Source organism: Dreissena polymorpha, chromosome 9, assembly GCF_020536995.1.
Source record: "Dreissena polymorpha isolate Duluth1 chromosome 9, UMN_Dpol_1.0, whole genome shotgun sequence".
In the NCBI taxonomy this organism is placed as follows: Eukaryota; Metazoa; Mollusca; class Bivalvia; order Myida; family Dreissenidae; genus Dreissena; species Dreissena polymorpha.
The window spans coordinates 75,782,460-75,809,487 of NC_068363.1; the positions used below are offsets into that span (position 1 = coordinate 75,782,460).

The 27,028-nt window shown below is 37.5% G+C and overlaps 3 protein-coding genes across 3 annotated transcripts in view; 1 reads left to right on the forward strand and 2 right to left on the reverse strand.

The window, feature by feature from the left end:
- The window catches only part of LOC127846180 (ficolin-1-A-like), a 37,603-nt gene extending 21,101 nt beyond the window's left edge, over positions 1–16,502 (reverse strand). Inside the window, exons 1-4 of the mRNA XM_052377357.1 lie at positions 16,422–16,502; positions 3,888–3,984; positions 3,479–3,628; positions 2,393–2,641 (exon numbers count right to left, since the gene is read on the reverse strand). Of these exons, the coding sequence (XP_052233317.1) occupies positions 2,393–2,641; positions 3,479–3,628; positions 3,888–3,984; positions 16,422–16,502 (577 nt within the window). The remainder of the gene's footprint in view (positions 1–2,392; positions 2,642–3,478; positions 3,629–3,887; positions 3,985–16,421) is intronic.
- Positions 1–27,028, reverse strand: part of LOC127845407 (integrin beta-like protein 1) — a 282,221-nt gene that overhangs the window by 178,411 nt on the left and 76,782 nt on the right. The window lies entirely within an intron of this gene.
- On the forward strand, positions 23,325–26,821 carry LOC127845406 (uncharacterized). The gene is made up of 2 exons (XM_052376293.1): positions 23,325–24,655; positions 25,516–26,821. Exon 1 carries the CDS (start codon positions 23,716–23,718, stop codon positions 24,646–24,648), a length of 933 nt encoding a protein of 310 aa, XP_052232253.1. The 5' UTR covers positions 23,325–23,715; the 3' UTR covers positions 24,649–24,655; positions 25,516–26,821.

Below are 27,028 nucleotides of genomic sequence, written 5' to 3' on the forward strand. Positions count from 1 at the left end.
TTCATAAATCTCAGTCTGCTGGTATAAAAAGCGTTTAAAGAGTCTCTGGTAGAAATGTATACAAGCCGCGCTCTTCGAAAACGGGGCTTAATGCGCATGCGTAAGTGTTGTTCCAAATTAGCATGTGAAATTAGCCTTAACTGGATATTCGCTAAGAAGAGACTTCCTTTAAACTCAAAGTACCATACAAGTAGAAATATCCGCCCGTGATTAGTCGGTGCAGAGTGAAAAGGCTTATCTAAAACGAAACTTGCACATTCAATAAGCCCCGTTATTGCAGAGTGAGGCTGATGTTGATAAGTCTAGCCAATGCAGATAAATAGCGCAATATCAGGCAACTTGCTATGTGGCCAATGCAGATAAATAGCGCAATATCAGGCAACTTGCTATGTGACGGAAGAGTGAGGCTTATGTTGATAAGTCTAGCCAATGCAGATAAATAGCGCAATATCAGGCAACTTGCTATGTGACGGCAGAGTGAGGCTGATGTTGATAAGTCTAGCCAATGCAGATAAATAGCGCAATATCAGGCAACTTGCTACGTGACGGTAGAGTGAGGCTGATGTTGATAAGTCTAGCCAATGCAGATAAATAGCGCAATATCAGGCAACTTGCTATGTGACGGTAGAGTGAGGCTGATGTTGATAAGTCTAGCCAATGCAGATAAATAGCGCAATATCAGGCAACTTGCTATGTGACGGCAGAGTGAGGCTGATGTTGATAAGTCAATGCGATATTTATAAATAACTCAATATCAGGCACCTTGCTCTGTGATTGTACAGTTGATCAGAGTAGGTTTTTATTCGTACACACAAGTTAAAAAGCACTGAACTAAAGCTATTGTTTTGGGATCTGTTCACGACATATACTGTAATATATAAGGATTCCAATATGTGTCTCATCACACGGTAAATTAAGAGAAGCCATGCGATGAGTATTTGTTTTATGCACTTTAAAATCGCATTGTATATACGTATCTTGTGCTATTTGTGATGTAACGTTTAAATGTATTTATTATTGTAACGGTGTGTGGTATTATGTATGTGTACAGCGCGTTCATTTCAGGTTCAAGGTGTCAGATTCAACGTGTTAAGCTAATTAATGTTCAAATGTTAGGTGGTATTTTACTGTATGGGGTGTACATTTCAGGTAATAGTGCCCGCAAACGTAATCGCTTCCGGTTATGTACGATGTCGTACTCCAAGGGGCGGGTGCCGATGGCCTCTCGACCGCCGTGTGCATCCTAGAGGAACTTCCGGGCCGCCACGTGACCATAATCGCCGACATATACATGGCGGTGACGGCCAGCCATTGCGCCGCCGGCATCTTCCGTCCGACGACGGAGAAGACGCCGGAGAAATCGCTTGAAGAGTTTTAGTATGAAGGAGTTTTGTGTTTCTTTAGACACGTTCAGTAATTAAACGCCACTATTTTTGTACTTAATATGTAAGAAAGTCCAAATGTTATGCAACAACAGGGCAAAGTTGATATGATATAAGTGTCGCTTTGTGAAAACGGGGCTTATTGAAGTCTACTCCGGTACGATAATTTACGTTTAATCTGGATTTTCGGAATCTACAAATGTATCTTTCAATATTTGATAGATCCTTACACAAACGCACGTACAACCGTATTCATATGTTCTAATCATGTAGCAATATGATATATAGGTTGTCTTGAATAAAGTTGTATATACGTTAAACTTGTCTTAAATGTGTAATTTAATGAAGTCAGTGTCATAAAAGCCGAGATAATGACACCTTGAAGACAACACACATTGGTATGATAGCTTGTTACTAACTTTATTACCGGGTGTCATACACATAGAATGAAACTACAGCTACACGGACAGGAGAGAACACTTATATTATACAATGTGGTACATACATGACGAGGAATCAGTTGCAAAACAGTGAGATACAAAACAAATGTTCAAGACACGCACATCATTACAACAGCATAAATAACATGAACAACTCTGGGGTCACCGCCTTGGAACGGTCAATACCAAAGCACTGAGGGTTTAACCCGGTTTTAAGGAGTTCCAAACTACACACTTGGTCAAGAAGTATTTTTTTGACATTTAAGTCGACATAAGTATTAACCTCATAACATCACAATTCAAATTGATAAGCAATGCATTTCTATTTCCTTACTATTTAACTACGAAACGGTTATATAAAGATCAGAACACAAGAACCATAACAATCAGTTCATTATGAGTATCAGCTATATATTGTCTTTATTTAAAAAAAGCTGAAGATACATTGATTCGTAAAGTTTGTGACAGTAAGATCATTGCGCACAATCTGTGGTCGTATTGAGAATGTTTATTAGGTGGTGTAAATGATTAATATACACAGTTGAAATATGATGCATTGTTATGACACACTTTTAAACATCATGGTGCTGGCAGCAATACCGTAGTGAGAGTCATAATTCATGGCCCGGCCATCTAATTGTCCTGGTTGGTAAAGTCCATTCAGATTGATGTAGTAATAGCAGGCATTGTACCACCAGCCCCCTTCCCACTCTGCTGCACCGTTGCTCCACGATGCACGGTCAACGTCAGGATCATACGTACTGAAGGCATTTCCGACCGGTGCATAGTCAACATCACTAAATGAGTGTGTGCTAAGAACTGTAAGATAAAACAAAAAGACACAAATGTAAATATATCAAACATATAATTATGTGAATCTAATGTGTAACTGTTGCATAGTGTTTCGTGATTGTATATAGTTTATTTAATTAACAAAGTATCTGTTTAACCATGTATTTGCTATCGAGCGCGCTTAATTAAAAAACAAAAAGAAAACACACATATATATAATGTGTGTTATATTCTAGGTATGATTTAATTTATGTTAATATAATCGGATTGATATACATGTTAAACACGATTGTATTTAGAAACCATAGTGTTTACAAACAATATTCAGTTTTCCTTAAGATTTAATCCAATTTGAACAATAACACTATACTACCTGATAATGCTCCACGCATCTTATTAAACCACTTAATTGTCTTATTGTAATATACAATGTACCGTTTTAAATTAAGTTCTGAAGGAAATAAAAGAAGCATCTTATTACATTACGGTTTCAATGTCAAAACCGATTGATATGTTTATATATACTTTGCATTGTGTTTCTCATTACGATTGACCAGACATGTTGCGTAATTCGTTTAGAACGACGGGCACTATGTGTGCAACACATATATGCGCCATGTTGCTCGAGCATTGTCTTTAAAGCGGTATATTGTGTGCGAGAAATACAGCAATTATACCAGCTTAAATTCTCCTTCTTGAATATAAGTCAAGTATTTAATTTAAAGTTGCTCATTCAAATGTAACTATGCACAAGTATTCATTCTTGGCATTTTGAAAGACATATGATTGGATATTAAGTAGGTAAAATGTTGGGTAAGACAAAGTCATTGAAACAAGAATAAACTCAACGATTAAATCACTTACGACCATTTGACCGTACACGCGACCCAACGTTCAGTGTGTAGTTCGTTCCAGGCTGAAGACTAAAGTCCCCGTACACATCGTTTCCCTTGCTTCCGTTCGAACGTAGTTGGTAGGAACCACGCGATGTCATCTCATAAATGTATTTAAGACCTGGAATTGAAGAAAATAAGTTGCAACTTATTGATAGGATCAGTATTTATAACGGATGATACTAATTAAACTTCTGTTTGTCCATTGTTTATTGTATATGTAGAGAAAAAATATTATTCATGAAACTCAATTATATCGCTCATTCCTGAAATAAAATGTGGTTGGATAATATAAAAAAATTGAAAAAACAGAATGACATGCTTTTGAGAAATATTTTTGTAAAATGTTTATGATAACAGATGGTAGTATAACCTAATACCAAGCCCGTGTTCCGCGTAGACAGATCCAAAACCGTTTTCATAGTCACTGAATTTCCGATGAAAACCCTCACTGCCATTGAACCGCTTTTGAAAAACCTATAACAGACAAAAATCAGGAACTAACAAACATATACTAAAATAGAATGGAACATAAAAATGCACACAGAAGGTTACTATTAACACTCGCTACATTATATAATAATGAAAGCGATTATTACTTAAAACAATTTATTATTTCCTCTTTCGCTTTTGTACAGATTGTTACGTCGACGAATAGTCTAGTGTTCAATAGTTTAAACAACGTTTAACGTCCGTGTTTATAATCGCCTTACTGGAATATCTTTAAGTTGAACTAATAACCGTGCACACTTGGATTACAGTACTTTACCATGATCACAATATTTTGACACTTCTAGCATAGAGTTTGGGCGCTTGAAAAATATTGATTCATTACTTGTCTTTTTTTCCGAAAGGAGCTGAACTTTAAAGAAAGTGTTATTTAAAAGCCCATAAACACTCAAAATCATCGAATATTTGATACAGTATTTCGAAAACACAAACACTGTTAACACATTAAAAAATGTGCCTTGTAGCAAAAGTCAAATTTCAACGCTAGGTGTGGTCTGGAAACATAGATTAACAATCAACAAAATATCCTCTTTTTTTTGGTGAGACATTCAACACATCTTTATGTGCCGTATTAGTGTTCGTGTGTCGTATGAATATATATCGTTGCGGGAAATTACTATGGAATATATTGTGCCACAACAAATAAAAACAACCATTGTTCTATTTTGTGGGAGCAGTGGTCTAGGTCTAATGGTAGGCCGCTGGCTTGGGGATCGGGAGGTCCCGGTTTCGAATCCCGCCCTGACCACTGGAGTTTCCTTGAGCAAGAAATGTATCCCACAACTGCTCCTCTCCACCAGGTGTATAAATGGGTACCTGTGGGGTAAATAAGCCAATGAACCGTGGCTGCATACTGTGTCAAGATGTTAACAGACGACTTATGACCCAGTGATCAGAGAAAAAAATGTAAAGCGCCTTTGAACGCACATCTCGAGTATGAAAAGGGCGCTATATAAATGTGTTATAAAAAGAAGAAAAAATCTTGTTAAATCTATGTTACCATACCTAATATAGCGTTGAAATTTTGTCTATTGCTATTATGAACACTGGTTGTTTATGGGTTAACTTGATTTAAGTATTTTGCGAAATATTCGTTTTTTTTATAGTATTAACCCATTTATGCCTAGCGTCTAGAAAAAAGGCCTTGGCAAACAGCGTAGACCCATATGAGATGCCGCATGATGCGGCGTCTCATCAGGGTTTGCGCTGTTTGCTTAAGGGAATTTCTGTAAGAAATATTCTAAATTTAGAAATAAATATACTAGACATCCCTTATTTTGGAAATAAATTGATCTAATTTAGAAGGATGGGAGAGTCAACTAGGCATAAATGGGTTCTTTAAGTGTATGCCATTGAATACATAAAGCTTAACAATATATTTATTGGTTTAATAATCAATAATTAGAAGATAAAAACAATAATTTGAATATTGTGATTGCCGGATTTCGAAATATTGTGTCTATTGATGAGTATTATATTTTATTGTAATAACGCACGCAGTCACATAAGCAGTGGATATTGAGCTAAACGATGGCATACACGACACAAATTACTTGATATACGATGAAGTTAAAGACCGGAAGGCGGTGTTTTGTTTTACCTATTAGTAAGACTTTGAAGGCATGATGGATGATAATTTACTGTCCATAAACTCATGCCAAAATGAGACCATTAGCCTCTAAATGTTACATATATATTTGAGCTATAGAGACAGGTCTTCCACGCAATCCACGGTGAACATATGTGGAAAGTAAGTTTATAAATGGATTGCAAATATTTAAATTGCCGTCCGAAAAAGCTGTTGTCCAAAGTGTACAATTTCCCTTCTGTATTATGCTCTTATTATATGTTTGAACTCTATGTGTGAAACAAGCAAAATTTTAGATTGACATTGACTGTTTACTAGAGATACGCTTTTTCACGCGCGAGACGCCGTCTTGCGATGGTCAATACTAGTGATTATTGACTGTTTACTAGAGATACGCTTTTTTACGCGCGAGACGCCGTCTTGCGATGGTCAATACTAGTGATTATTGACTGTTTACTAGAGATACGCTTTTTACGCGCGAGACGCCGTCTTGCGATGGTCAATACTAGTGATTATTGACTGTTTACTAGAGATACGCTTTTTACGCGCGAGACGCCGTCTTGCGATGGTCAATACTAGTGATTATTTTCATTACGTAAAAATCCTAACACACGCACATAAAACGTACAACCGCACATTAATTCAACAATTGTAATATACTGAGTATATGGCTTTTTAACACGCGTGTTAACAATTACTAGATATAAGCACACTGATGCCCCAACATTGTCTGAACATCTAACCTGTTGCGAGAAGAACAATGCACCAACATATCCAGGTGAGCACGTGCACATGCTCTTGAATATAGTTGTACATTTTCATGACTGAACGTTTGAAACATTTAAGAAACGGGTTACACAAGCATGATAAACAATTTCATGTTTTGCATAAAATGGGGCTATACTATTATATCAAAAACAGTTTAACAACATACCCAGATATGCATATGCATATATATATGTTGTGTTATACTATGTATTTGCACATTAATTACTGTAACAGCTATACTCAAGTAAAACCGTAAAAATTTGTTGCAGCCACAATTACTTTTTTTTCTACACATACACGATATTCACCTTTGAGATTCATAGCGATATCAATCGTGAAGTTAAAAGAAGAGTTGAACACAATAGGAATATGTATACTATAGTGGAAAACAGGCACAGAACCATCATTATGCCAAACTTTGTTGCAAACGAAGTTCCTATATTCACAGCCATCGGCTCATTACTGTTATCCACCTGTGAAATAGTGAGCGAGATACGCCTAGTTGTTAAAGACTAGTTAAACACACACCCTTCAAGAGACTATATGTTATATAGTGAAACACATACAAAGGACCATAATTCTGCTTAAACTCGTAGCATCCGAATTCCATTTCTTAACGATCATTTGCACATTAAGGTCATTTAACTTTGAAAGTTTGAGCGATATCCATTTTTTTAGTTAAACCGCGTTTAAAATTCAAGCTTTGGAACGCACATAAGTACGACAAAGGCGATGCTTAATATCCCTATGTTGCTGAAAGGGCCACCATTTCAGTAATATGTTAAGAGAAGCATCATCTGCATTAGCAGGAGATCATTATTATCATTACAAGAACGTACTTGATTTTAAATGGCATACATTGACAAAGGACAAATACATCAATGCAACATACTGAACTAAACACCTTAGAGTTCATACACATCATAGCCTCGGTGATTCAAGACCGGTTTAATGTCATCCAAAGCTCAACTTGTGCCAGAATAGATCAATAAAGCAATCGATTGTAAATAATAGTTAACACCATAGGATCACACTTCAAATTAAATATCGATTTAATTACAGTTAACATTAGATCAGATGTTATCCACAGCACAATGTCAGAAAAGCAAGTGAAAGATATATCTCGTCATCCATTTTTCAGTGTAAAAGTCCAACGGTAAATAAGTATTATATATGTGTTTTATAAAACTAAATAGCATACGTTATTTTGCAGTCTAAATTTCAAAATTAAATACTAATCTTAATGCCAACACAAACTGTTAACACAAGTATGAACTCAATAAAGACTCTTCTTACTGCGACAATGAAACAGTAACATCGATTCTAGTACAGTATGCCTGAGCGCGAAATTCAACCGATGACAGTGTTTTAAATTTCTAGATACGTTACAGGGTTTTCCACAGGCCATTAAACGATCCCTCGCCTGGGCGCTTGAATTTCGAAATCAGAGTCCCCGGGGCGCTTAAAATTGTCCGATCAGTGTATTTTTCAGTAAAAGAAAGTGGAGATTGTAAAAATAATCAAGGTTTCTCTTTCAGTGTATCAATATTTCCTGTTTTAAAAGAGCACGCGGTACCTACTTTCACAAGTAATCGCCATAAACACCACATGGGGTAATGGATAATCCACTGACAAGACGCGCGTATCGATTATTCTAGCCACATTACACAGTCATTTAACTGCTGACAAGAATGTATCAAGTAACTTTCCAGTCGTCAAACTGTGATGTTCATCGTCAAATCGGTTACGCGAATGCTTATGAGGGCGGGGTTAACTATCGAGCATTAGTTTTGATTGACGTGCAGAGTTTATCGCAGCTTGATTAGCAAGAAGTCGTACCACTTACGTAATATAAAACCGGTAACTAATACAGTACAGTACATTAAAGACGGTTTCGGGCATCATCATCACACCTTTTTACTGTAAACAAGTGTTACCTATGACTCATAATTAATACGAGAAATTAATTGCAAGTGGTAAACATTTAATTACTTATAGCGAGTAAGTTGTGCAAATAACTTCCGGTTACAATTATGCGATAACAATTTAATTCCAGTTCATGTATATTTCATCATGTCCATTTATGAACTGACTCACCTCGTTTGTCTGACATTTATTCGACACGTTATGCGCTTTAACAAATTTTCGTTGAATTAATTACGCACACTTCTAAATGTTTCATCCGATAATCGATACTCAGAAGACTGATGATGGCAACCGGCCGTAATCCTCGTGGACAACGTGAATTTCATGCATAATTCCGTCAAAACATTTATTCGACTCATAAAGTGTTTAAACGAATTATCGTTGAATTCATAACGCAACTGTTAATATTTGTTGAAATCTCAAATGGGAATAATTAAATGTGTAATCCGAAACCCATTCCCGTAAGTCGATGTTAACGCGTTTTTAATCCGAATCATACTTCCAAATGTAAATGTTACCGCAACGTTAAAATACTTGCTTCAAATTAGCAGTGCAAATTTATTTTGTGTCGAATCTTTTTCTCAATTAAAAAGAGCGCGAAAATTATGCAGCATGTACAATGTCGCGTCATTTCAGGGACCTATACAAACATATAGGTCCCTGGTCATTTGCATAGAAAGCGTGCGTGTATTGAGCGTTTTAACAAGCACACCACACGTCAGGGCATTGACGCATGTTCAGAGGCAATATTTCATCAAATCTATAAAAAGTTACTTAAAATTTTTTTGATACTGTAGAAAAATGGCAAGGTTTGTGTTAAAGAAATAATTGAGAGCTTTTATCGTAAATATTTACCAGAAAGTGAGTTATAAAAACGGAATAAACGGGATTATCGGGTAATAAATAGAAACTTGAAAAAAAGTAAGTATACAGTAATAGAGTCGGGTTAAACGAATGTATTGGGGAATCGTTCGAGTCGGGATTTTACTAGTCCGACTTGTTGACGCTCTCAAATATTAAGCTACTTTTTATATTGGTAATATTTGGAGTTCCAAAGATTTTAGCCTATATAAATAGTATCTCTAAATTCTTTGCGCGTCTTATAAATGAGACTAGGATTTTACTGTCTGTCCGGTAAAGTTTTAAAACAATTAAACAATATAAAAAATATATATTTTTAAATGACTGGGGGATTTTCTTGAAGAGTCATAGCGCACCAAATGACGTCTTTTGACGCTGTTTTTCTTTAAGTTATAACGCACCACAGAACGTGAATTGACACGTTAAATTAAAACCAAAATCAACCCCTATCAGCCCCGGGGCGCCTGACAAAAATCCTGTGGGAAGCACTGCGTAAGGTAATCGTTTACTCAATTGAAACTTCATCGTTGTTGAGACAGAATAGAATCGGTTAAGAAAAATAAATAGCGTATATTAGTACGTGTAATTATATTGGGTCGATCAAAGTATCTCCTTCCTGTACACCAAATTGTAAATACAACATTTGCAAAGATTAAACAAATTAATAACAAAAACCAGTAAGCACGTAGATTTATGTATAAGTAAAATATATTATTTTGATAAGAAATAGGGTACACATATTATGATTATCTATATGCGCCATAATATGTATTTCATATTTACATTTGCGATCATGTTTAAGCACATAGCCGTAAAAGTTGATAGGAATAATACGTGTGTAACATTACAAAGATACATCGTATTTAGAAACTAATGCACTGTAGTTTTAGCACAAAAATAACTAACCAAAATACATGCATGTTTATATGTAAACATGCTGATTAATATGTTTATATATGCTTTACTAATTTTGAGAGTAATACATATTTTGAGTTAAGCACGAGACACGAGCTCAACAATTTCACTTTTGTGAGCCCATAAATCCCCTGTGTACTAGCATACCTACAATATGAATGTACATAAGATCACACGCTTGTCAAGATAGGAAAAAATACATCAATAAAGAAGCAACACTTTTCGAGTATAGCGAGACACCAAAATACGTCTGAGAGACTAATGGACCGAAACTTGTGAATCAACCTTCATTCATCTTAAAAAGGGTTTATTCATAAACAAAACATAACACAATGTTTTTAAGATAAGATATTAAGTGTTCATTAAACTTAAATTAAAGGAAATACATTGATCAATGGTATCGATTCATTTAATTTATGTTATCTGAAGAAGAGGATGTACTTTTTATCATGTGCACATTCGAGCTTAGGACAAGATGTCCCAACATTTAACATATGTCTCAAAATCCAAAGAGTTCGAAAATCGCAAGAAGCAGAAAATCACATGGTGATTATTATGAATATAAAGGTTAATTACACGAGCAGTTATAGTGATCGATTTTGTGTCACTATCCTTATTTCGCCAATGCGAAATACAGATATATGTAGTCCTTTCGTGATGTCGCATGCGAAAAACAGATATATGTAGTCCTTTCGTGATGTCGCATGCGAAATATATGTAGTCCTTTCGTGATGTCGCATGCGAAATATATGTAGTCCTTTCGTGATGTCGCATGCTTACGGTTTGTGCCAACAAGCTTTTACGTTAAAACAACAAATACTTCATGTCTTTTATCGTTGTATTTTTGGGCGTTATTCATAAATCCCTATAACACAACAATCAAGGCTCAACCACGCCAAATAATGGGCTAAGGAACATTAATTTATATGTTTTGAAATTGTGACGTTAACATTTTGTAGAAGAAGGATGGCTCTCTTATTTACTATTTCATTTTTGATCGTTTGCGCTTATAAAGGTCGCCAACATGCCGACATGTCAAAACACAAATAGATGTATATATCGTTTGCGCACCGGTATTTATCAGTTCGGTATGTCAGTATGTTGCGTAGTAATGACCGCCCCTCGGGTGTAAATACGCGCAAACCGCAAGTCCAGACAGCAGTTTGATAATAAGCAGATTGTATTAAGCTCCGATTGCGGGATGAATAAGGTATGCAATTATACAAATGATGTCTGCATGTATTAATGTTGGCTACACAAAAATAACCCTTTTGTGTTCACTCCTTTAATTGATTTCTAGCGTTGACTACTTTGACTTATGTTATATTGAAAGCCCCCACACTCGGTGTATGATTGAAAAGGTTAATTTTAAGTTCTATTTCGCTTATTAGAATTACTACGGTATTAAATGAGATGTGTGCGCATGCGCAATCAGTGTGCTCCGCGCTTCCGGTCAATGGAAGACGTATGTATTATTGTATCGATAATGTTGAGTTTATAGTGGCATAAAACGAACGAAGTTCGTACGCATTAAGTATTTTCTTGAAAATAAAAGGTATTGCCACAAGTTTGTACGAAGTACGAACACTGACATTTATTTCAAAGAGTTAAATTTGCAAAAACATTTGCCACACGTGGTGGGGTAAAAAAGGGCGGACCCGGTGGTTCCAGTTCAGACATGCGAAAAAGAGAAAAGTCAGACTGTAAAGCAGTCGTCAAAGGGAAAACAGCCTACCAAATCTCGTACCACAGACGAGTCTAAAAAACTGGCTAGTGTTTCTGATGATGTGAATCCATCATTGGCGAAAAGTTCGTCTTCAAAACCAACAGACAAAAAACGAGGACATTTTGTCAATTGTAAAGTCACTTCGTACGGAACAGCTTAATACAAATAAAAAATCAAAGTACTGACAGTACTGGTGTGACGATGCTTTTGAGAGGATGCATCAAGTTAAGTTTATCTACATCACCACAATTGTGTATGTTGGTACGAAAAAAAAATTTGGTACAAAAAATTTGCGAAAAACCTTTGGGTATGAAAACAAATTTGGGTACGAAAAAATATTTGGGAACCAAAAAATTGGGACCGAAAAAATTTGGGTACGAACAAAAATTGGGGATGAAAAAAATGGGTACAAAAAAAAATTGGGTACGAAAATAAATTGGGTACGGAAAAAAATTGGGGGAATGGGAAAGTAGTACCTGTGGGGAACTTGACCCACACTCGCACATTTTCGGCCCTTTCCGTCAAACATCAGATAAGTTTCTCGAAGGCAATAGTATGAATACACATTTCGGAAGCGGTAATGCGGTCCTACCTACGCGCGTCAAAATGTAAGCAAAATATGTACACAAGTCTGTCAGGAATGATTGAATTAACGAAGAAAAGTTTTTTGAAGAAATGTGCAGAAAATATATTAAACAAGAGCTGCGTTTGTGAAACACAATGCCCCCTGCTGCGCAGCTTTGAACCCATATATTTTACCCTTGACCTTGCAGCTCCATGACATACACATGCATGCCGAATATGGAGTTGCTATCTTCAATATTGCAAAATTTGACCTTTGACCTTGATGCATGACCTTGACCTTTCACCAATCAATATGTGCAGCTCTATGAGATACGCATGCACGCCAATATTGAAAAAGTTATGGCCAATGTTAAAGTTTTGGGACAGACAGACAGATGCTTTATATTTGACATTTGACCTTGAAGGATGACCTTCACCTTCACCTTTCACAACTGAAAATGTGCAGCTCCATGAGATGCACATGTATGCCAAATATCAAGTTGCTATGTTCAATATTAAAAAAGTAATGGCCATTAAAGTTTTCGGACGGACGGACAGACTGACACACTGACTGACTGACTGACAGTTCAACTTATATAGGCCACCCTACCGGGAGCATAAAAAGCAATGGCGATATTTTTCTCAGCCACATAATTGTTAATAGTTTGATATCACAAAATGAAAGTGAAAGTAGAACTGTCAAAAATGACAACCTGTCAACGTGTTGTTTTTGCTGGCACGAGAGGGCGATTACACTCAATGTGTTCACATTTTGACCATAGGCTTTGTCAATGACCTTTATAGTATGGGTAGCTTTGATATTATTTATTGCTATCATGTAACTGCATGATTGTGTATATGTTTACAATACACAAAGCATAAATAATGATATAAATATACTGATTGAGCTTATAATAATCTGAGAACTATAGCCAGGTCAATTAAGGACTTAAAATACAATTGTGTGTCCTGATTTCATGAAGAAAGTACCATGCATGTCCTAGATTTCAAATTCAAGGCCCTGGTGTGACACATTGGTAGCATTACCGTTAATCTGTTACCAGGCTTATGAAATTAGTTTTTATTGAACTATCTAAGGAAATCTAAATCAGGCACTGATTTTTCTTGTTTTAATACAGTCATTGAACAGTTGTGGCCTCTGGGTAATGACCAATTTTTGCTTACTTGTCACACCCTTAAAACTTTCCACACGTCTATAATAGCAAATCTGGATTTAGGCGATCTTCAATGGTACATTTAAACTTTAGCTCTGTTACAAGAGTGCTGGTAAAGTCCAGTCACATATTTAAATCTAGGCCATGTCAAAATCAAAGTGTCAAAGACAAATGAAAGATGCGTTCATTAATTATTGTCCAGTTGTTTACTTCTGCTGTAAGTTTTTATATAATATGACTGATGAACATCATGTGAGAGAAAATTCACATTATCATTGTATATCAGGTTTAGCAACCTTTTAGATAACAAAGTATGCTAGTTTTCAATGTCGCTTCTGGGGATCGAACCCGTAGGGCTTTTAGGAAGATTCTGAAATTTTCGATCCCTCGAGAGCAACCAAACCAAAAATTAAGTCAAATATTGCCGACTCGGTTTTTTGAGTCGGTTCATGATGGATAATGGAGCTTGATTGGTCATTGTCGGCTCTGGTACTACTTACATGTACCCCGGGTACTCTTAAGTATATTTACATGTACCCTGGGTACTCTAAGTATACTTACATGTACCCCAGGTACGGTAAATAAACGTAAGTGTACTCGGTCCATATTAGACTGTACCCGAGTTGTATTCGCGCCCAAAATCCGACGTCGTAAAACGCGCAACCGATTATCTTAAACACACTTCTCTTCAAAAAACACTGCATCAACATGCTTTTTGAGTATGTGTTCCGATAATATAGAGGCCATTCTTCAGAAAATTGACATAAATGTGTATATATAATTATTACAAAAAAATTGTCGACAACGACTGATTTATGGTTAAATTTCACAGGTACATTTAAGTATATTCACCGTACCCGGGATACATGTAAGTATACTTAAGAGTACCCGGGGTACATGTACGTAGTACCCGAGCCGACAATGAACAATCGAGCGATACTGGAAGGTGCAACATCTCTCACGCCCCCTAGCATCGCCTTTAGCAGTATTCAATTCTCAACAGGAAAGTGCTGGAGTCATTGATCCCGAGGGACAAGAAAAACAATTGATTAATGTTCGAAATAAATAATTTGATTAATGACAATTCTGTTATTTGAGCCAGGTCACAGGAAAAGCGCAGTCAAATCAGTATCCAATTAAATTATTTGTTATTGTCAGAAAAACGCTTTTAAGCAAACAGCTTTTAAGCGACTGCTGGCTGATCTAGATCCAAACTGGCCACAATCGCCTTAACCCTTTGCATGCTGGGAAATTTGTCGTCTGCTAAAATGTCGTCTGCTGAATTAAAATAAGCATTTTCTTCAATTTTTTTCAAAGAATACTATCAGAATAGCAATCAGAATAGCAATCAGTTTGGATCCAGATGAGACGCCACGTTCTGTGGCGTCTCATCTGGAACCAAACTGTTTGCAAAGCCCTTTAAAATTGGGTCACGCACTGAAAGGGTTAATGTCTCTTTTACTGTGACACAGTTCATTTAACTTTAAAATGATAAAAAGTACTAACACTAAGAAAGAGTACTTACCAGTAAAAGTTTGAAATCAATGTTGAATCTCAGGACAGCTTGGTGATCTGCAAATCCCCGATGAAATGTTGATATCGGGTATCATAGTCATTCAATAAGTCGCAAAATGCTCGATCACAATTTATAAAGCACAATGTGACTTATATTGATAACTAAAAATACCAGTAATCAGTATGCCAGTTTTGCCGTGTCAAGCTGTTACGATCCAGAGACCAGAAAGTCCTTCATTCACATCGAGTATATATCCTTCGAATTCCAACTATTGTTGTCATAAGCGGAGATTTAGTGAATAAATAATTCATATATCCTAAATGACAGCTTCTAAATAGCGAAACAAGCCAATGTATGCAGTAAGATAGTTTTTAATCGAAAATCTCATTAAGGCGGCCATTGTTGAATGTTGAAACACGAACGACAACTCTGCTAGGAGAATGTTATCAATGCTAGGATCCTACGCAGTGGCGTATGCCCAAGGGAAGTAACTGAAAAATCGAGTTATCTCAATCGGACTGGCTCGGTCTTTTACATAGATGGCCATTGTGAAAAATTTTTAGGCGATTATCAAACCTTGGACGCTGCTGTTCCAGCATCGTCAATTAGAGGCATACGGGCACAGGTTAGATCAAACTGAGAATTATGAGTATTGTGACGACGATGGTCAATATGATGAAATGTGTCATGAACAGGGGTCTGAGTTTGGTTGTGAAGATACACGAAGTGTGTCTGATGTTACTGCTGGGGTAAAACGCAAGTCGGATGACAATAATAATGAAGCTGTTGCCAGCAGCAGTCGTTTTTACAGTCTGTCTAAGCAATTCCGAACGGTTGAAACTTGCGATCGAGATGTAGATCCTGTCTTAGCAAATAATGTAATTGAACTGTTCAGACAGGGTATGGAGGAAGAACAGTATAACCAACTAACAAAAGATGAGGTTAATGCCCGTCCGTCAAACTGTGATGGTTTGGTCGTTGTAAAATTTGAACCAGTAAGTGTGGGAAATTTTTTCACCAGTTGCAAGATCCAGGGATAAGAAACTGCAAACTCTGGAGACAAGTATTGTGAAATCAGCAAGTGTACTGGTAAAAACTGTTGATAAAGCAGCTAAGATTGAGTCCCAGGCAAAACAAAGTGGTTCTGATATAGGACCTTTAATTGATGGATGTAATGATGCATTAGCCTTGCTAGGCCATGCCAATAGAGAGTTGAATCTTCTTCGAAGGGACCTGTTAAACCCTGAAATTCGAAATGAATATGCACATTTTTGCACACACTCCTTACCTTACACGAGTCAGTTATTTGGGGACGATGTCTCCAAGGCAGCGAAGGAAATTGAGGAGTGTTCGAGGATTGGTTACAAGCTCCAATATGGTACAGGCCGTGGTTGTTTCAGAGGTCGATCTGGTTTCCGGCCGAGAGTTCGAGCCGGCATGAGCCATGGTGCTTTTAGAGGACGTGGTGCTTACGTACCGGCTGATGGGCCATGGCCAACAAACTCCCAACGCCGAGGGGAGTGAGGAGGATGTAAATTCACAGGTTAGTGAGGTATTTGTTGCTGGTAGATTGAAATATTTTGTTGACGTATGGAAAACTATAACAAATGATCCATTCAGTTTAGACATTGTTGAGCATTGTCATATAAATTGGAAAGGTTCACCACCTACTCAAAATCAGTTTGCACGGCACAATTTTAATGTACAAGAATTTCTGATAATTGACAGAGAAATTAACAAACTTTTAGACTTGAAAGTTCTTATACAAGTAAATTGGCATGAAAAACAGTTTATCTCCCCAATTTTCTTGAGACAAAAGAAAAATCAGGAGTATCGAATGATTTTAAATTTGAAAAAGTTTAATGAAGATGTATCATACCATCATTTTAAAATGGATACTTTCAAAATCGAGACTGCACTTACTGTGGTCAGAAAAGGCATGAATTTTTGTTCTTTGGATAAAAAAATGCATATTACTCAGTTCCAGTTGCAAATGATGATCAAAAGTTTTTTCGGCTCCAGTGGCGAGACAAAATATATCAGTATACCTGCATTCCAAATGGCTATAGAGATGGTCCTAGGTTGTTTACCAAATTGCTAAAACCAGTGTTTGCAAAGCTTAGAGCAGAAGGCCATATTTGCACAGGTTTCATAGACGATAGTCTTTTAGGAGGTACTTCTTATCAAGAATGTGTGAATTCTGTGTCTGTAACTCGAACTTTGTTGCAAAATTTAGGTTTCATTATGAATGATGAGAAGTCGGTTTTGATACCCTCTCAGATTGTGCTATACTTGGGTTTTATTATTGACACCATTTTGATGGTTGTTAGATTGCCTAAAGAAAAGCAAGATAAGGTTATTGACATGTGCAACAAACGTTTAAGAGCTGATAAAACAACAGTAAAGGATATTAGCCCAAGTAATTGGTGTTTTGGTGTCGACTTTTCCGGCTGTCGAGTTTGGAAAATTGTTTTATAGTGAGCTCGAAAAAGAGAAAATAGAAACATTAAAAGGAAATAAAGGAAACTTTGAGGCATATGTGCATATAACACAGCCGATGAAACATGAAGTACAATGGTGGGTTTTTAATATTCATTCTCAGGTCAGACAGATACACAGGGCAAATCCTGTGTTGGTAATTCAAACTGACAGTAGTCTTCTAGGATGGGGTGTTGTTTTTCAAGACCAAAAGTTTGGTGGTAGATGGAATACTGAAGAAAGAAATGAACATATTAATGTTTTGGAACTGAAAGCTATATACTTTGCTTAGAAAACACTGGTTGAGTATTTGAGAAACAAACATGTTAAAATATTATCGGATAGCTCTACAGCAGTGTGCTACATCAATAGTATGGGTGGAATTAGGTCAGATAAGTGCAATCAGGTTAGCAAGGACAGTTGGCTGTTTGCCAAAGAAAATGACATCTGGATTACATGTGCCCATATACCAGGTGTAATAAATGAGGAAGATACTCCCTCTCGGCAGTTCAATGATCGAATAGAATGGGAATTAAAAGGTCAATATTTTCAAGATATTTGTAAAATTTGGCCAGGATGCGATATTGATCTTTTTGCATCAAGGTTGAACAATAAAGTACCAGTTTATTGTTCGTGGAAACCTGATCCTTTTGCTTCGTATATTGATGCGGTTACAGTTGACTGGGGGACATTTCAACTTGGATTTGTTTTTCCTCCTTTCAATGTCTTAGCTCGTTGCCGAGGACAACACAGTTGCTAAAAGCGCCAGACAAAGGTTTAACGCATCCACTGTCGCAGAAACTGGTAATTATTGCATGCAAAGTGTCCGGAAATCATTCCGAGAACGAGGCTTTTCAGACAAGGCTACCGACATTATCATGTCATCATGGCGCGGTTCCACAAAACGCGAGTATCAAGTGTATATTTTAAGATGGTTACAGTTCTGTCTTACACAACAAATGGATTCGGTTTCAGTTTATCTCCAAAATGTTATAGAGTTTTTAACATTGGAATTCCATAAAGGATTGAGCTACAGTTCTCTTAACACTGCTCGGGCTGCGTTGTCATCGCTTGGTATAGTACTTGGATCCCATACAGCAGGAACACATCCTACAGTTTTATGGTTCATGAAAGGTGTTTTTAATTCACGACCACCGAAACAAGCATATTCATGCACATGGGATGTTGATAAAGTACTGATGTTTTTAAGGAAACTCTCACCAGTGAAACATTTAACTTTTAAAGATTTGACATTAAAACTGACTACGTTAATGGTTCAATGGTTCTTACAAATGCAGCGAGAGTGCAGACAATACATCTGCTTAGTGTACATAACATTAAAAAGTTAAGTACTGTGTTTATTTTACAGTTTACAAGTTTGCTTAAGCAAAGCAGACCTGGTTTTGAGTGTTCATTGTTCCATTTGAAGGCTTACCCTCCAGATAGGAGGCTTTGTGTTTACACAGTTTTAAAGGAGTATTTGAGTAGGAGTAAAATGTTAAGAAGTAAAACTGAAAGTGCATTGCTGATAAGCTATATCAAACCATTTAAGCCTGTACACAGAGACACAATTGCTAGATGGATAAAGACGGTAATGATTCGGGCTGGTGTTAGTGATACGTTTACACCACATTGTTCGCGAAGTGCAGTTGTATCAAAGTCAAATCTCCGTGGAGTTCTAATCAAGGAAATTTTAAGTAAAGCTGGTTGGTCATTTAAAAGTTCTACAATAAAAACGTGCTCAAGGAAGACACATTTGACAAAACTGTTTTGAAGTGTTAAGGTATGTTTTTTGCCATTATTTGCTTTAAAATCTCATTTAATACCGTAGTAATTCTAATAAGCGAAATAGAATTAAAAAATTAAACGAGACTTACCTTGGTTAAGTCGATGTTTGATTGTAATTCTATGAGGATTTATAATTATGGAGGGATTAAATGCCACCCTCCCTCCCGACCGAGTTTAATCTACGATTCAGTTTGCAAGAAAGTAGAAATGCTGGCAAAAAAGAACTTTAAAGACTGATTGCGCATGCGCACACATCTCATTTAATCCCTCCATAATTCTATATCCTCATAGAATTACAATCAAACATCGACTTAACCAAGGTAAGTCTCGTTTAATTTTTAAATTAAACATGCAGGATTTCTCGAAACGATATGTTTTACAAAAAGTGTTATCTTTAAAACAATGTATGTTATTATGATACAAAGTGGTTCAGTCGGTACGTGTGTGAAGTAAGCTAATTAAGCCTATTTAGCCTATTTAGCAAGTTTAGTACGAATGTTGAAATCAACAGCCTATAAAGCCCAGTTTAGCGAATTTAGCACAACGTAGAACCTATTTATTCTGTTTAATAAGTATATTGAGGAAACATAAATCCTATTCAGCCTTTATAGCAGCGAGTTAAGTATATTTAGCCTTATTACGAAGTGTAATGTTTCAAACAAGAGTTCTCCTCCGGAAGCAACCTAGTGCACGCTACCCTCCCGTAGTTTGCCTGTCGGGTTCACCTAGTTTCGACCAGGACATTCAATTAGGGTCGGAGTCACATACAGCCTATTTAGCTCATTATTCGTAATTTTTCCAGTGAGTGGGTATGCACGTTTAAGGGCCGGCAGGGGTGGCGAAATCAAATGTCCGAGTTGCCCGAGTCGTACATTTGCTTGTCTGGGCAACTGATTTTTTTCAATTAAGTTGTCCGTGGACAACAAGTTTTTTAAAAGTCGGGTCAAGGTATACAAAAAAAACATTGTATTAAAGCCGTAATTAAGTTTTACAAAACCGGATGTTGACATGCGATTACAGTGTCAATGCTATTTGCGGAGCAATCAAGCTAAAATACGGGCACTCTCCTGCGCAGTGATCTCCCTTATTCTATAAGAGACCAGGAGCATGCCGCATTTTAAACATTCGGCCCGACTGTTTAACAGTGTACAGACTGGTTTCTTTATTTTTACAATCAGACTGAAATAAAAAGTATCAAAGTAAGATAATCAAAACACGGTCTACCTTGTTATTTAAGACGACTTTAATGGTAAAAATGGAACATTTAGTTTTTTTAAATCTTCAACAACGGAGCAGAAACCCGAAGCTTTGAGCAGTCCACCTCCCAAAACAACTAAGAAAGATTATGATAAAAAATATGATCTAAGTAAACGCACCAGAACTTTTCAAGAAACTTGGCTCACAGATTTTCAATGGTTACCAGTTGATGATAATCAAATTGCTACCAGTAGCGGAACAGAGCCTCAGTCTGATGAGGTCGACATATTGGACTAGTTTAATTTGTTAAGATTACGTTGTACTTATGTTCAACACATGTTTTAATAACACTAGCTTTGCAAGATTAAAAGTTTTAGAAAGTCTTTATATTGTTTATAATATACTGCTATAATGAATGTACTATTGAAATACAACTATAAACAAAACTAGCAAATCATACTCATTTTGGTATACCGGTATTCCACATTGTTTTACATTAATCAATAAATGCGTTTATAATTTATATAAACATTAACGGACAAGTGTAGTTCAGCAACGGACAAGTTAAATTTCCTAAATGGTTGTCCGTGGGCAAGTATAGTTTTTTGAGATTTCGCCACCCCTGCCGCGGCCACTTTCGGACAAACAAGAGTAACTACATGGAAGCGACCTTGTACATGCTTACATCCTGTCCACTGCCTTTCCGGCTAGTTTCGGCCGGAACTTCTAAGAAGTATTAGAGTCACATACAGCCTATTAAGCGCATTAATGCTATACGTCGTTTTCCAGTGAGGTGCTATGCACCTTTAAGACCGCCTCTCGGACAAACAATAGTTATCCCCTGGAAGAGACCTAGTGAATGCTCACCGCGGGACTTTTAATTAGCATCGGAGTTACATACGGCTTATCAATTGCATTATGCGTCATTTCTTCGGCAGTTAGTGGGTATGCACGTTTAAGTGCCCCTTTCGGACATGCAAGAGTTATCCCCCGCAAGAGACCTAGTGCATGGTGACATCCTTTCAACTGCCTGTCGGGCTCACCTAGTTTCGACCGAGTTATTAATTAGGGTCGGAGTCACATACAGCCTATTTAGTGCATTATATGTCATTTTTCGAGTGAATGGGTGTGCATCTTAAAGGGCACATTTCAGACAAACAAGAGTTATCGCCCGGAATCGACCTTGTGCATGCTTACATCCTGTCAACTGCCTGTCCTGCTTACCTAGTTTATGCCGGGACTTTTAATTAGGATCGGAGTCACATACAGCCTATTTTGCGTTTTACTGGTATGTGTCTTTTTTCCGTGAGTGAGTATGAACCTGTAAGGCAACTTTCGGACAAACTAGTGTTATCCCCGGAAGCGATCTAGTGAACGCTCACCTCCCTGCGACTGCCTATCGGGCTCACCTAGCTTGGGCTTGGGTTTTTAATTAGGGTCGGGTACATTCAGCGTACTTAGCGTATTACTGCTAGACGTCATTTTTCTAGTGAATGGGTATGCAGCTTTCCTTTCGGACAAATAATAGTTATCCCCCGGAAGCGATCTAATGAACGCTCACTTCACGTCGACTGCCTGTCGGGCTCACCTAGTTTCGACCAGGACTTTTAGTTAGGGTCTGAGTCACATACAGCCTATAAAGCGCAGTATGCGTTATTTTGCCAATGAGAAGGTATGCACCTTTAAGATATACCCCGCTGCTCCTTCTGCCGCCCTGCCTTATTCATATCATTTATATCAATACAAATTAACGACAACACGCTCTTTTTGCTGCTCCAGATGTGACCAAATATCTGAAAACCAAGTATAATGATAACATCGATGGAATACTCCGAGAGGTCTCGTGTTATATCTCCCGCCGCACTCTGTTTTCTGGCGTTATCACGCGTGTTTCAGCTTGTATTCCATTATACATGCATTTATGACAACTTGCAATAGAACTAAAAACACGCGCATTAAAGTTCTAATATTTAATATTCACTTAACAAAAGATATATAAACATATACATAATATATTAATAAAATATGTGTATCTGGAGCAATATGGAACCGACAATTTGCAATATTCTAGACCGAGTTATCGTATTGTTTACAAGTACAGCTTTGAGTAGGTCTTTTTGATTAAACTTTATTATTTCTTTATTAAAACTTCTTATTGAATTATCATAGTGAAAATAATATAAGAATATATAGCCTTAAATATGTTCGTAATTTTAACTTTAATAGTTCCGGATATATTAATTAGCTACCCCTACAAACATTTATAGCCAAAGGAGACTTGTTTTTTAAACAAGTACATTCGTGTATGTGCCTTTTCCTAAAACTGTATTTATCTTTATTTAAACTTAGGATTTTTGTATTATTTTAAGGATATAAACAAAACTATAGCCGTACATAAACTGTCTGATGTCAAATTTAATAATGCTAAATATTTTAAATAGGCTTAATGTGCACAAAAGGCTGCATACTGAATTATATTTTTTAACTTGCTTATTTAGCTGCTGAATAGCTGCTAATATGCACAATAGGTTCTACTTTTCAACCTACTTAATAAAATCCTTAATATGAACAGACATTCAGGTGAAAAAAGCTCAGCTGTGGCCCCACACATTCGTTCCTAGTCAACTTTGTAAACAGTCGGACATAGAATACAATGACCTGACAATGACCCAGTTCATAGCCGGTTATAGTGCAATAATCCTACATCTGCTAAACACGAACACGAGATTAGCGCACGAGGAAATCAAGAGTCGTATCACACATTTATGTTCACTAATGTGCTTTGCTCATGTTTATTAATGGAAATGTATTCTGAATATTCATCAAGAGATTTTAATCGATATTGAACGTGGGAATAGAGGCTGGAACGACAGTTTCGCTGATATTGAAAGCTTAAGTCTGTTCTTGGACCGTACCAGCACTAATTCGACGACCCGTATGCTAACGACGAGCACCTCGTCAGAAGAACGTGCTTGGTATTGCTCGAAGTTTCAAAAAGGCGAGTGTTCTAAGACGTCTCCTCATGCGGCACGAATTGGCGCGGAAATACGAACTGTCAAACATGTTTGTGCTACTTGCTTTCTGAAGGAAAAGGTGTTACGCGATCATCCGGAATCTTCTTCCTCATGTACAAACAGGAAGGACTGACTAACATTTGAAGATTTAACGGGGCTCAGGACACCTCCAGGACTTGCATATGGTAAAGAGTGTATTAATTGTCACAAGCGTCATCGCCAGTCGCTCCGTCTTTACACGTGTCATCGTCAGTCGCTCCGTCTTTACACGTCGCATCGTCCGTCACTCCGTCTTCACACGTGACATCGTCCGTCACGCCGTCTACACATGTTACATTGTCAGTCGCTACGTCTTCATACGTGTCATCGTCAGTCGCTTCGTCTTCACACGTGTCATCGCCAGTCGCTCCGTCTTTACACGTCGCATCGTCCGTCACTTCGTCTTCACACGTGGCATCGTCCGTCACGCCGTCTACACACGTGGCATCGTCCGTCACGCCGTCTACACACATGAAATCGTCCGTCACGCCGTCTACACACGTGACATCGTTCGTCACGCCATCTACACACGTGGCATGTCCGTCACGCCGTCTACACACGTGACATCGTCCGTCACGCCGTCTTCACACGTGACATCGTCCGACACGCCGTCTACACACGTGGCATCGTCAGTCGCTACGTCTTCATACGTGTTATCGTCAACTACTTACTCGTCACTCAAGGGCTCGTTCATACATGCGTCGTCGTCATTAGTCCTTAGGAGCTGTTCGTTAATACACTGCAATGAAAATGATGCCGGTAAAACGGAAGTTGGAGATGCTGTTTTCAGTACGGGTGCTCAAGAGAACGACAACATCATTCTTTTACATGACATTGTTTATAAGTGTGGTGTTCCGAATTTTAAAGCAGTGAGAATACCGTTACGTACTAACTGGAATATTTCGTACTTAAGATTGGTGCTGTTCGAAATTCTTGAAAGACCAGTGACCCCATATTGCAGACGTGTCTTCGGGAGATGGCGTTTTTGGCATATACGCTCGAGTGTGAACTGCGTTCCGTGCATCTGTCTTCAGGCAGCAAAAGACTTGCGTATCTACTTAGTCGATGGCGTCTAGTCTTGAAGTACGATACACTGTTTCAGGAAGAAGCCTGTAGAAATGGTTATAGGGAAATTGTTTTCAATGAGTCGTTGTTTAGATTTGAGAATGACTGATGACCGTGATTTCAAAGTGGCACATCTAGACTGTTGACTTACATGAGAACTTCACTTATTATCTGAATTGCCTTCATATAGACATAGAGTTGTAGTGAAATAAGGTCACTTCCAACAGCCCATCCTCGTCGCCATTAATGTGAAAATACTGAGCTCAGGCCGGGGATTGAACCCACGACCTCCAGAGTGGTAGTCAGACACTTTAACCACGTCGCTAAAGAGCTAGCCCAACAGCAAGGCTGATTGAAGTGACCTTATTTCACTACACTCCTCCCCCTTTTAATGTTTCAAGGCCCAGACACGCCCGCTACAGCATGTCTTGCATCCGCATGGCCCTCTCAGAAACCATTAAACAGCTCAGACCCATTCCCGCATTTACAGTTCTTTTTTGCCTCGCCGCCATTAATGTGAAAATACTGAGCTCAAGCCGGGGATTGAACCCGCGACCTCCAGAGTGGTAGTCCGACACTTTAACCACGTCGCTAAAGAGCTAGCCCAACAGCAAGGCTGTTGGAAGTGACCTTATTTCACTACAGAGTATTTATTTATTTTGTTTATTTGTTACTCATAATGTTAGCATTTGCTATCATATTAAGACAATTAGTGAAATTAAGCGTGAGCAGATTAACTGAAAAGCTCAAAACAAATCTTCTATATCAGTATATTAAATGTTGCACGCATTTACAAAATTTTATTGCTGTGAATTGTCTATTACGTATGACAACTCATATTTGATGTTTATACGTGTTTAATTTTTTTTTTTTATCAGAAACGGAAGTGGGACGATGTACGGAAATAACTGTTCTTCGCCACCAGTTAAGTCGTACGCAGAAATCAGCTCACGCAGTTGGAACTTATCGGAATTTAGAGACTCAAATACGTTCATTTTTGTTATTTTGTGAATATTATTCTCTGCAAGAATGCCCGGTAAATATTGATACCATCTGTTTATATGCGCAATTTTTGAGTCGAAGTAAGAAATCTCTTCAAAGCATTAAAAATTATATCAACGGTTTTCGCATTTACCACGCCTTTAGAGGCGTTGAATTCCCTGACATTTCTGATATTTCTTTAGAATTGACGTACAGTGGTTTAGGAAAATCACTTACATTCGCCTAAGCAAGCGCCTCATATGACGCCAGAGATTTTGTTTCAAATTTATTGTGCTTTAGATTTAGATTCTCCGTTTCATGCGACACTTTGGTGTTTGTTTTTGTTTGCATTTTACATGATGTGCAGGAAGTCTAGCATAGTTCCCCGTTCTGTATTTAGTTTTGATCCCACCAAATACTTGTGTAGAAATGATATGAATGTTACTGATTTTGGACTTCTTGTTGTGCTGAAATACGCTTAGACCAATCAATTCGGAGTCAACAACGTTTTTATTCCACTTTGTAGAAATGAATCTTCGCCTTTGTGCCCTGTTCAAGCATTTCAGCGAATGATAAAGCTAGTGTTCCCGTGGCAAGCACTAGCCCTTTGTTTTGCATTGTAAACGATAAAAAGGTAGTCCCGTTGGACGCCAAAGCGCTGACAGAAACGTTTTGACGCACCATGTCTCTCATTTCAGTTCCAAACGCGCATGCATACACCATGCACTCTTTCCGCCGTGGTGGCGCTTCGTTTTATTTTAAATGTGGCGTGCCAGGGGATGTCGTTAAACTGTTTGGCAATTGGAAGTCTGACTGTAATTTGCATTATTTGAGATGTTCTTTGACAAACATGATTGAGGTTGCACAGAAAGTTGCACAGGCTTTGTAATTATTTTTGGCCGTTATTTTGGGAGGTTTTTGGCTGTCTTCGACTTGTCTAATACCTTTGTGTTTATACTTGGTTTTTATTTGAAGTACAGCCAAAAATTTATCGGCCAAAATTAATAATTAATTTTTAAACTTGTGTTTGGTAATTTCTGACAGCAATTATTTCACTAATTTTAATACAAATTTAATAATTATTAAGGGAGGCCAATCTTTCCCGGTTGCGAAATCTCGATTATGATAGTCCGCCCCTTTGGCGCCTTTTCAGTCGTTAGTTAGTATCTACCCGGAGCGGACGTTTGTTTTCAACCCTCCCCCCCCCCCTTAACAGTTTAAGTGATTTGCTATTATATAGTGCAGGTTAATTATGTATAATATATTTGCTAGTATTAAGTTATGTGTATTATCTCTGTGAATGATAGACGCATATGGCACAGTTATGAAATTGTCATGTTACTTTATGTTAATGTAGCTTCATAGTATTTATTTATATTTTGTTAAGGGAGGTTTTTGGCTGTCTTTGAC